At 34.7% G+C, this 11,512-nt stretch overlaps 1 protein-coding gene across 4 annotated transcripts; it reads left to right on the top strand.

Annotated features, from left to right (window-relative positions):
• Positions 1–2,298: 2,298 nt before the first annotated feature.
• On the top strand, positions 2,299–10,364 carry LOC140870928 (formin-like protein 18). Of its 4 annotated transcripts, XM_073273338.1 has the most exons (17): positions 2,299–2,822; positions 3,417–4,120; positions 4,372–4,593; positions 4,683–6,916; positions 7,036–7,165; positions 7,376–7,447; positions 7,728–7,826; positions 7,905–7,946; positions 8,051–8,131; positions 8,245–8,295; positions 8,369–8,450; positions 8,584–8,678; positions 8,837–8,908; positions 8,988–9,104; positions 9,193–9,261; positions 9,343–9,409; positions 9,727–10,364. In XM_073273338.1, the coding sequence occupies exons 1-17, from the start codon at positions 2,750–2,752 to the stop codon at positions 9,894–9,896; spliced, it is 4,380 nt and encodes a 1,459-aa protein (XP_073129439.1). In that variant the 5' UTR covers positions 2,299–2,749; the 3' UTR covers positions 9,897–10,364. The 4 variants fall into 4 exon arrangements, 3 of the variants coding, with proteins under 3 accessions (XP_073129439.1, XP_073129440.1, XP_073129441.1); XR_012147575.1 differs by lacking the exons at positions 8,988–9,104; positions 9,193–9,261; positions 9,343–9,409; positions 9,727–10,364 and having other exon boundaries at positions 8,374–8,450; XM_073273339.1 differs by lacking the exons at positions 8,837–8,908; positions 8,988–9,104; positions 9,193–9,261; positions 9,343–9,409; positions 9,727–10,364 and having other exon boundaries at positions 8,374–8,450; positions 8,584–8,735.
• The last annotated feature ends 1,148 nt before the right edge of the window (positions 10,365–11,512 follow it).

The raw sequence follows: 11,512 nt of genomic DNA, 5'->3' as shown, positions 1-11,512 counted from the left end.
ATTTCTATCTGTTGAATAATTAGTCGAAAATATTTGTGGATAATAATGTATTTTTACTATATTCATGAATCATAATGTAATTTAATTGATAAAGATAGAGTAAATACTGTTAAATAAACTAGCAGAAAATTGAATGCAATGAATCTTGTTTTATCTACTAAGTTTTATCCAAAAAACTTTGCAGAACATGAGATGCTGCCATTAAAAATTCAATTTGAGCATTTTGATCATGTTCAACAACTTTCTTATATCATAACTCACTCGAAACTTATTTAATTGTTTAGATCTTGAGAGAGGTTTGAGCTTAGTCCCCCTCTTATTTTCTTTTTTCATTTCTAATAATATCTCTCTTTTTTTAAAAAAAACAAAGTCAAAAATCTATCCGTCTGTGTTTACGCTTTCAGTTTCTTCTTTGTTGGCCTCCTCTTACGTGATCCTGGCTCCGCCCCTGAATGCATTGTCTAAAATTAAGATAATATTTTTATTAGAAAAAGTACATTTGATCTAATAATCTAATATAATTGCTCAATATAATTTTTTTGTAATTTTTTTGTAACTCTAAAAAGCGACTAAAAGATCGAAATCGACCGAAACCACGCATCTTATTTTATTTGAAAATTTGCAATTTTTAAAAAATTTTATAACCGATTGTACGTATACATGTACATAGATTATTAACAATTTATTAATATTTTTTATTTATTGAAGAGGTATATCTTCATCCCTGATTTGATTAGGTCAAAATATTTTAGGGTTGAAATAATTCTATTCTATGATTATGTGTTTAAAAGGAAAATATATAGTTGTAATTTTATTTTTCTATGAGTTGAATATATGTTAATGGATTTTAACTAGTAATAGTACTTTTTATTCTTAAATATTATTAATATATAAAGTTGAAAAGTAGACTTAAAGATTTATTATTATTTTTAAAAAATGATTTATAATAACTATATTAAGAGTCAGTTTAGATATAAAAGTTATGACTTAAAAATTGGTTAAACAAGTTCAGTTTTATCAAAAAAAAAATAGAAATAAAATAGAAATAGTTTGACAATTTGATAAATGTCGAAATATGCCTTTATTTTTTTAAAAAAAATGTACTTAGTTAGAAGCAAAAATCGAAAAGCTAAAAATTCTAACTAAAAAAAACATTTTTAAGTGTATTTTAAAAATGGATTTTGTATCCAAACTAAATTTTTCAATTTTTTTTTTAAAAAAATTATTTTAACCTACTGAATTTTTCAATCAAACGAGTTTTGGAGCAAGGAGGTCTAGAGACATGTCCGGCATATCTATTTACAATTTCACTCCTAAAAAATAAAACCTACATACATTGTTGTACAATACAAATTACAAATTTTGTGAATGTGGCCATATGAGTCAAACTCCAGTCAAACCAAAAGAAAATAATACTCCTTATATCGCAAATATATAGTTTTTTTTAAAATAAAAATTATTACACATATTAAGAAAGTAATTGGAAATGCAAAGCTTACAAACAAACTTTGTATTTATCGGTTATCATCTATACTATAATTTAAAGCACAACCTTTATAGTTTATATTATATTGATGAAGTCTAGATGAAATTTACAATCATATACTCATATATGATATATATACAAGAGTTTTTTTCAAGTGCCCATCTATCATGCCCACCAATGATGTGTCAATATTCTATTGGATGTGATAAAGATGTGGTCCAATAGAATAGTGCCACATCATTGGTGGACATGGTAGTGAGCATGATAGGTGGACACTTTAAAAAAACTCATATATACAATATCTTACTAAGGCTAAAAAATTTAGTGTAATCTAACTTATTTGTAATTTTATTTAATTACAATATCTTATCTATTCTTTTCAAAATTTTAAAATTACTAAATATTATTTTATATTATTTCAAAAAAAAACTTTTGAATATGTATCATTATCAAATTAACAAAAACTTAATCAACACAAAAAAGTTATAAATAATATATATATATATATATATATTAAAAAAACTAGAATTTGAAACGAGGGGTCGGGCATCACTTCACACGTTAACAATCTTATTAAACCCATATATTATATATATTGTCGGAGACACGTGCAAGAAAAGATACGAAAGAGACAACAACTCTAATTAAGAATGTGCAATAACGATCAACGAATCATGAATATATGTAATTATGCCACCATAATTTCTCTTAATCTCACTTCAACCACATTGACATAAAGAATTCCAAGATAGTGACAAGCCAGATTCTATGTTGTCTTCCAACCACTGAATTATCGTAATCATAGTTAAAATCAGAACCCCAAATCTTGAAAATAATAATAAAAAGAATCCAATTATTCCCCTGGCAGGCGCACACGTTCGCTTTGTCTTTTTGGTTTCCCCCATTGAAAGCTAAGTTTGGTATTGAAAATCAGAGAGCAAACAACAGAGTAAGTGTGAGTGCGAAGAAATGTTTCCATATGGAAAAGATTTCAAGTGTTCCTTGCTCCCCCAGCAAAACCCACAGCTACTGTTGTTCTCATCTCACTTTCTTGAATCTGAAGAATAAAGCTCCATTTGTTAGCTAAAAATGTATTATACACACACATATATATAGGCAGGTGCCTCCGAGTCTTGTTTTCAAGATTTTATCACCTGGGTTCTTGGGATTTCAAGTGTAAATGTGGTTGATATTCCAGTATTTATAGGGTTGTCTTGGAAGTTTTTGTGCCACAACCAAGACTCTCCAGATCTTGGTGATTGAATGGCGCTTCTCCGCAAGTTTTTCTATCGGAAGCCTCCAGAAGGGCTTCTGGAGATCTCCGAAAGGGTTTTTGGTGCGTTTTTAGTTGCTTGCTTTGATAAAGTTCAGTTCTTTATAAGTTTGAAATTATAAAATAGTTTTATTCAAAATATGGATGCATTTTGAATGTTCATATGTGCTACATTGTTTCGTAGTACGATGATTTGGATTAATGCTGAAGAAAAAAAATGATATACAGATGTGGAATGAATTGCAGTTAATCTCCATTTCTAAAAGAAGAATGTAGCAAGGAATGTATGTACACCAGTGGTCGGGGTGGAGTTCAAATTTTTTTAATTAACCATTTCAAGATTTCTTAGGAGACTGCAAAATGCTATATCAAGCCGAAAGTTATAATACTTTAGTTAAATGATTTCTCTTCCTAGAGGATTGCTCAACCTAGAATGAATGTGGCTCTGCCACTGTCAGAAATTTAAACTTGTAAATGAGAGAGACAACTTCTTTTTCGTTTAATTTTGTTGTTTTCAGAGGAAGGGAAAGAGGGATATTATAGCTATCTATGATGTCTTTAATGATGTCAATTTTGGGAAGAAAAGTAATGGATAAGTCGTTTATAAATTTTTTATAAAGAAAAATTCATTCAGAAATGCATTTTGTGATTTTGTAGTATTTGATTGCTGCTTTACCACCAATGTCTTGGAGGATGATGAGTACAACGTCTATATTGGACATATAGTGGATCGACTCTGCGAATATTTCCCCGAGGCTTCAATCATGGTTTTTAACTTTGGAGAGGGAGATCAACAAACCCAGATTACTGCTTTGTTATCCAAGTACAATGTGACAGTAATAGACTATCCTCGACAGTATGAAAATTGCCCGTTGCTCACCGTGGAAATGATCCATCACTTTTTGAGATCAATTGAAAGTTGGCTCTCCCTCGGGCAGAGAAATCTACTTTTGATGCATTGTCAGATGGATGCATTGCCAGTTCTGGCTTTCATGCTTGCTGCCCTCTTGATTTATCGGAAGCAATACACTGGGGAACATAAAACGTTAGATATGATGTACAAACAAGCACCTCGAGAAATTTTGAGTTTGTTGTCTCCTCTGAATCCTCTACCTTCACAGTTGAGGTACCTACAATATGTCTCGAGGAGGAACACAGGGTCCCAGTGGCCTCCGTTGGGTGGACCATTGACTATGGATTGGGTCATTCTTAGATGCATTCCTGATATGGACAAAGAGGAGGGGGGTTGTCCCATCATTAGGATATATGGACAGGATCCTTTGATGGTCGTTGATCGGACAACAAAGGCGCTCTCCTCCATGCCCCGAACAACAAGCAACGCAGTGCGACATTTGAAGCAGGTAACGTTCAATTCATGCTTGAACTCTCCTCCTCAGTCTTTACCCCTCAGTTTGATTCACCTTTGCCTATACTTATGTGCTTCACCTCAAGCTTGGCAATGCTAAAATTGAAAATTGTTCTTCACCCTCTTCATCAAAACAAGAAATCTCTCTCTCTCTCTCTCTCTCTCTCTCTCTCTGTCTCTCTCTCTCTCTGTCTCTCTCTCTCTCATATATTTAATTTGTTTAAATTGATTCAAACTTTGTCACAGGCAGATTGTGAAATTGTTAAAATTGATATCCACTGTCATGTACAAGGTGATGTTGTGCTTGAATGTATCACATTGGATGATAATCTAAAACTTGAAAATATGATGTTTCGAGTGATGTTCAATACGGCATTCATAAGATCGAACACATTGATCCTTACCCCTGACGAGATTGATACACCGTGGAATCTAAAAGATCAATTTCCCGAGGACTTCAGAGCAGAGGTAAGCATATCTACTTTGTTTGAGTATGATCTGCTACAGCAACTTGACTATTATTTGAGGTGTGAAATTTTCTTGTGTTTGGATATAAGGTACTTTTCTCAGAGATGAATTCCTCTTCTTCACTTGTCGGGTGTGATTCGCCTGGTATTGAGTATGAAGCCCCTCCTGTCGAAGCATTTGGCACAATGTCAATTACTCCTTCCCCAAGTGCTTGGAAAGAAAACAAGCAGAATGGTGTTCATCAAAGTGTGGTAGATAGACAGATAGAGAGCCTTTTTTTCCAAAATGACATAGATAAAAAGTTGGTGAGTGGCTCTAATGAAGTTAATGAAGAGAATTTGAGAGGCAACTTTACTTCTAGTGTTCAAAAGGATGAATTTTCAGGCGATTCTCATAATGATAGAGGATTTCTCAAAGAAAGTCCTTCAATGGTGGTTGTAGAGACTCTAAAATCTGACTTATTTGAGAATGAAACCATGATTTCTGGACAAACAGCAGTAAATGAAACACATTCGACCTTTTCAAAATCATCCCTTGATAAGAGCTTAAAGACAAGTAAGATTGAGAAAAGAGAACCACAGGTTGTTGTTCAAAGTCCTGCTCAATGTAAAGTAATATCACAGCGAGCTTCTCCAACATCAATCTCGAGTCCAGCTTTTTATTCAAATTCTTTTCAATGTTCTCCTATATCCATCTCTAGATACCATGGTGCACCTTCTGCACTTGGGATTACAGCACTCCTTCATGATCATGCAGAGTTCAATAAAGAAGTCGCTTATTCTTCCAAACCATCAGCGCCAGAGCAACCTATCTTAGGAAAGCAGTCTAATAACTCCGAAACAAGAGAAGATTCTACTCATCTTCCTCCGCTGCCGCCACCCCCACCACCACCTCCACTTTTTCGATCAACAAGATCAATACATCCACCAGTACCCTTGTTACAACCACCAGTGCCACGGTCACCACCATTGCTATTATCCCTAGAATTGCCACCAGTTTCACCTCCACCTCTGTCTTCACCTTCATTACCTGCTACTTGTCAAATACATCACTCAAAATCATCAGGTATTCAGTCTAATCCACCACCATCATCATCATCATCATTGCTTCTTCAATTGAGACAAGAGTCTCCACCACTACAATCATTGGTATCAGTACCACCACCACCACCTCCACCACCGCCATCTCAATCCAAGCCTTACTTATCTGTTCCAGTACTGTCAAGCATCGAATTTTGCGATGACCGTAAAATGTCAGGTCACATTAGACTGCAGTTTCCAATGCCTCATCCACCACTTCCTCCCCAACCTTGTACTGCCTACACTACATCTTTGTCTTCCAATGGAAAATCATTTTCTCCAACCCCAGTCTCTTCTCCATCTTGCTGCTCGGAGATGGCTTCTACCTCCTGTATTGACCAATCACAGGTTTTTTTTCCCACCAATCTTCCACATCCTTTGACGCCCAATTCTTACTCCGAAGACCAATCATCAGGTCCCCCTCCACACTCGTCCTCTGTGAAGAAGGCAATTCCGTCTCTTCAGAGTACATCTTCAGCTTCTCCTCCTCCACCACCTCCTCCGCCACCTTTCTTAGAAAAAGCTAAATCACCATCCCTATTATCTTTTCCTCGGCCTCCCCCTCCCCCTCCCCCTCCCTTAGCAACGAGTACATCTCCCTCTCCAAAGATCTTGCCACCAGTTGCTCCACCTCCCTCTTGTCTCTCAGAAACAGCTTCACTCTCCTCTAGTAAGGACTTGCCATTAGCTTCCCCTGTTCACCCTCCAGCATTACCTTCCTCAATTGGATCAACAATTCATAACCTATCCGTCATCACTCCTTCTCCAACAGCTTCATTACCTGGGGATTCTTCCTCGAGCTCTTGTCAAGATTCTTCACTTGTTCCAGAAAAGTTACCAGTAGTTCTTATCACCCTACCTACACCCCCTCCGCCTCCATGTTCAGGGTTGGCCACTGTTTCTACTGGTAGTTTAACATCTGCACCATCACCAATTCTTCCAAGTTCTGGTCAGAAGGAAGCCTCAGTTACAAATTGTCAAACTGTTCCACCTCCCCCTGCCCCACTTCCCAATGGATTATCAAAATCTGGCTCCACTTCTTTGCAGTCTCGTTCTTCTGTAGGCGGTGGAAACATTCCAACACCTCCTGTGGGTGTAAAGGGGAAGTTTCAATTACGGGCGAGTGGAAGAGTTCAAACTCTTGCCAAAAAGACATCACTGAAACCGTATCATTGGTTGAAGCTAACAAGGGCTATGCATGGAAGCATATGGGCTGACGCTCAAAAACCTGAGGAGGCTTCAAAGTATGTATCATACAGTTTTTTTGACTTATTTATGATTGTGTTGATCAACCCCCCAGATATCACAATGTAAAAGGTGCAATTGGTAACTTTGTAGTCTTCTCTTGTATCATCCATCTTAGAGCTCCTGAATTAGACATGTCGGAACTCGAGAGCCTTTTTTCAGCCGCGGTATCAAATTCAGATCTTGGAAGCGCCAGTGGAAAAACAAGTGGACGTGCCTCAGGTCTCAAATCTGAGAAAGTTCATCTGGTAAAGTGGCTAATTATGATTTTTATTCATTTGGCTTCTTTTCTGGTTTGTTTATATTTCATCTGAGTATTTATTTCACTAGCTTTCTTATAGTTGATGCATTTCCTTGAATTTTTCTTTCCTCTTTTGAGAAAAGCTGTAGTTTTTATTTTTTTATTTTTATTTTTATTTTTAATCATTCTAATTTCTAAAACATATGTTTTCTTCCAGATTGAGCTACGAAGGGCATACAATTGTGAAATCATGCTGACAAAAGTCAAGGTTCCGCTGTCCGATTTAATGGTAGGCTTAACTTTAAATATTTCATCTCTTAAACCTTTGTGTCTTCTACAATGTGTGGTTGAATACTGGAAGTTATAGTTAACATCGAGCTATCAGTGATAATGTTTGCATGAATTGATTGTTAACATCGAGCTAACAGTGCCTGTGGGCATCCGGGAAGGTTTACTTTGAACAAGATTAGCATGCGGAAAGCAAAATGGATTCAGTGCAAAAGAAGCTTTTCATGTGATGATGATCATATTGATGGCCTTGCGTGTTGCTTTGTTATTTTTTTTGACAGAACTTGATCCTTACTTTAGATGATTCGAAGCTAGACATTGATCAGGTTGATAATCTCATAAAGTTTTGTCCAACCAAAGAAGAAATGGAACTTCTTAAGGTATCACTTTGTTCCCAAACTTTTCAAATAGGCAGCCATCTTCCAGGGCATCTTGTAACCACATCTTTCCCCTTTCAGAATTACAGTGGCAACCAGGAGAACCTTGGAAAGTGTGAACAGGTGGGCATGGATTTTCTTTTTTCGTTCATTTCATTAATTTATTTTGTATCCAGTGCCGTTCTTTGATCAAACCAATTCTTTCTGATATGGTCTTCTTCCTGCAGTTTTTCTTGGAGCTGATGAAAGTTCCTCGTGTAGAATTGAAGTTAAGAATCTTCTCATTTAAAATTCAATTTCATTCCCAGGTCAGAAGAAAGTGCAATTCCTTACATCTTATGTTTATCTTCCCCTTAATTGTGACCCGTTAAAATATGCAATTTTCTTCTGGAACTTATATTTCTCTTCTCCATTTACTCAGGTTTCAGATTTGAGAAATAGTTTGAATATTGTGAACTCTGCGTCTGGACAGGTTTGTAACTTTGTTCCTCTATTTCCTTTTGTCTCGTGTAAGTAATAGGCCCCCTAAGGATCCTTTTTATCAGGTTAGAAATTCTGTGAAATTGAAAAGAATCATGCAAACTATCCTTTCACTGGGCAATGCTTTAAATCATGGAACTGCAAGGGGTGAGTAGTAATTTTTCATTTATTTATTTTTGAATTGCTGTACTGCAAATTCATTTTTCTTATTCATTCGACGTTCGAAAATGGATCTTTACCAATTCAGCGGGGTTAAAATCAAATGGAATAATTGATACAGGTTCTGCTGTTGGGTTTCGCCTTGATAGTCTTTTGAAACTTACTGAAACACGCTCAATAAACAAGAAGCTGACCCTGATGCACTATCTTTGTAAGGTATACATTTTATTCGCATGCGATGCTTACTTTTTGCTATTGAGTTTTCTTACTGGTTTTGTCGTGAAATATGTCTTAGGCATATTTTTTTGTTAATATAATCCTAACCAAAATTTATTAACCTACATTCATGCCTCGCAACCTGTGTCAACTTGGAGGTGCTTGCTGAAAAGTTGCCAGAAGTAATAGATTTTCAGAAAGATCTAGTGAGTTTAGAGGCTGCAACAAAGGTGTGCATTATTTTAGCATTTGTTTTAATAATTCTATAATCTCTTCATATTTACATGGTAAACAATCTGTTTGAAGCAGATTCAGTTGAAGTATTTGGCAGAGGAAATGCAAGCTATCAGCAAAGGACTCGAAAAGGTTGCGCAAGAATTGAGTGCTTCTGAAAATGATGGCCTCGTTTCAAAGAACTTTTACAAGGTACTTAACATGCATATTGATATTTTTTCATCATTATTCTTGTAAATTAGTTTGTTGCATTAACTGAATTTCCGCGATCAATGTTTAGACTCTAAAGGACTTCCTCGAATTTGCTGAAGCTGAAGTTAGATCTCTGGCTTCACTTTATTCTGCAGTGGTAAAGCATCTGATAATTATTTCATATTATTTCTTCCATTATTTAAATCTCTTGTAACTAATGAAGTTTAGCTTTATATAGGGGAAGAACGCAGATGCACTGGCCTTTTATTTTGGGGAAGACCCGGCTCGTTGCCCATTTGAACAAGGTGATACTGTTGTACTGTTACCGTCTTAATTCCATATAACATTTCTTGATATTGCTTCAGGTCAATGATCTCTATTATTTACTTCAAAAACAATCATCTTCTCTATGGTACAAGCAAATATATTTTTTTATGGATGTTTGACTTGTGTTATTCAATGATTTTTTTCAGATGGGCCTTTTGATTTTATTTCAAATAAATTGACATTTTTTTATCTGTATCTATAACTGATTTTTGTGTTGTTCTCCTCACATATATATATTTTCTTCAATTAAAACATATGATGTTGCATTTTCCCTTTCAATGGGATGTTCATGCAGTTGTCTCGACGTTGGTTAATTTTGTGAGGATGTTTCTACGTGCTCACAACGAAAACTGCAAGCAACTGGAACACGAAAAGAAGAAAGCCATGAAAGAAGCAGAAAACAGTAGGGAAAAATCAAATTCCTTCTCCAAACACGACTCCGAAACCATGAACTTGAACACTTGACACCATCTCTCAGCAATGAAACCAAAGTCTTGATCGGCGGCGCCTCTTGGAATCATACCAGAAGCCCTTCAGGCAGAATTTTCGTATGGTCGTGCAAGAATCTCATTTGAGTTTGGCTGTATCACCAGAGCATCATTCCGTGGAAATTTTCTCTTGACAACTCGGATGTATAGCAAGATGTATCTACGCTGAAGAATGATTTTCAAATGACACCAATGCCTTAAACTTTGAGACGGCAAATCGATCCCACCGGACGTGCTTTTTTATACCCAATCTTGGTCTTTAGTAAGCCATGTTGCTGATGTATATGTTGTGTGGCAGCAAGTAAAGTGAGTGATTCACTTGGTTTTATGTATGGTTTTTGTAATGTAGTTTTAGGAATGGTGAGATGATCTGATAATATGATGTATCAAAAAAATACTTCATTGATCCTAAAGTTATATATTTGAATCGAATGTGTTTAAAATTCCCCCGTTATTGGAATAAATTATAATGGAAGTAAATTAATAATAATGCTAGTAGTAATAATTATTTTAAATTCGGTTAATATTAAACATTAATACTTATTGATTTATTATCTATGATTTGTTTTTATGTGTTTATCAATATCAAAAGGTTTATATATTAATTTAATATAAAAACATTATATTTATCCAAATTAGAAAAAAACAAAAAATTTAAAAATAAAAAATAAAACCAAGGACTGGGTAGTGGGTTCCTAGATAGAAATTTTAAAGTAGGAGGGGCTTATTTAATTTTTTATTTTAAAAAACCATAGTATTGTTGAAAAATATATTATTATTATTATTATTATGTTGAATATTGAATATTGAATATTGAATATTGAGTTGTAAAATATGAAAAATTAGTGTGTGATGATGTAGATAATGATGTATTTATTTTTGGACTAATCTCAAATGTGAATCTATAAATAGGTCTTCATTTGTGATGAAAAATACAATTGAGTTGAGAGAAAAATATTATAAAGTGTAGAGTTTGATATATTTTAAGTTTTTGAAATATTTACTTTTTATCATAAATTTTTACTTTTTCACAATAAGTATTAAATTATACATTAATTATATTATTTCTCTCTTTTTTTAACCAAAGGGTCAACTATCACCAGATTTAGAGCCGAGACACTAGACAGACAAACACATCATTTGACAAGACCACTGTACACCACACGAGAAAGCAGCGAAAGCCGTAATTCATGGCTTTTTTCCATTTTTATATTAATGACGAATTCAGCATCCAAAGCTAATTTCTACTATCTGCCCCAAAAGTCAATTGCTTTGGATTCTGCATTGACTTCAAGAATTAAACTACTCAAAAAGAAGAAGAAAAGAAAATGGTACACACACACACACGAGGGAATGGGATAGCTTAGATTCCTCTCAAGTCTTTGGAAGCAAAGGCATTATTAATGTCAACATATCTTTGTTTTGTAGACATTATTGGAATGCTAGCTTTCACTTTCTAGGGTCAGCCCTTTCACATAAAATCTCAACCTTGTGCTTTTATATTAAATTCCAAAGAATAAAAAATTCATTCATTTTTCTACTTCAATATTCAATAATAAGGAAAGGGTTTTCAAAATTTCCATCCTTCATTCT

Source organism: Henckelia pumila, unplaced genomic scaffold (genome assembly GCF_033568475.1).
Source record: "Henckelia pumila isolate YLH828 unplaced genomic scaffold, ASM3356847v2 CTG_298:::fragment_3, whole genome shotgun sequence".
In the NCBI taxonomy this organism is placed as follows: domain Eukaryota; kingdom Viridiplantae; phylum Streptophyta; class Magnoliopsida; order Lamiales; family Gesneriaceae; genus Henckelia; species Henckelia pumila.
The sequence above is the reverse complement of the archived record's forward strand: the minus strand, read 5'-3'. Positions and strand labels throughout refer to the sequence as shown.

Excerpts from the sequence above, each read along its gene's own strand:
- LOC140870928 (XM_073273338.1), top strand. The coding sequence starts at position 2,750 with ATGGCGCTTCTCCGCAAGTTTTTCTATCGGAAGCCTCCAGAAGGGCTT. Across the intron at positions 9,105-9,192 it reads TTTCAAAGAACTTTTACAAG|ACTCTAAAGGACTTCCTCGA; the intron begins GTACTTAACATG and ends ATCAATGTTTAG. Across the intron at positions 9,262-9,342 it reads CTTCACTTTATTCTGCAGTG|GGGAAGAACGCAGATGCACT; the intron begins GTAAAGCATCTG and ends AGCTTTATATAG.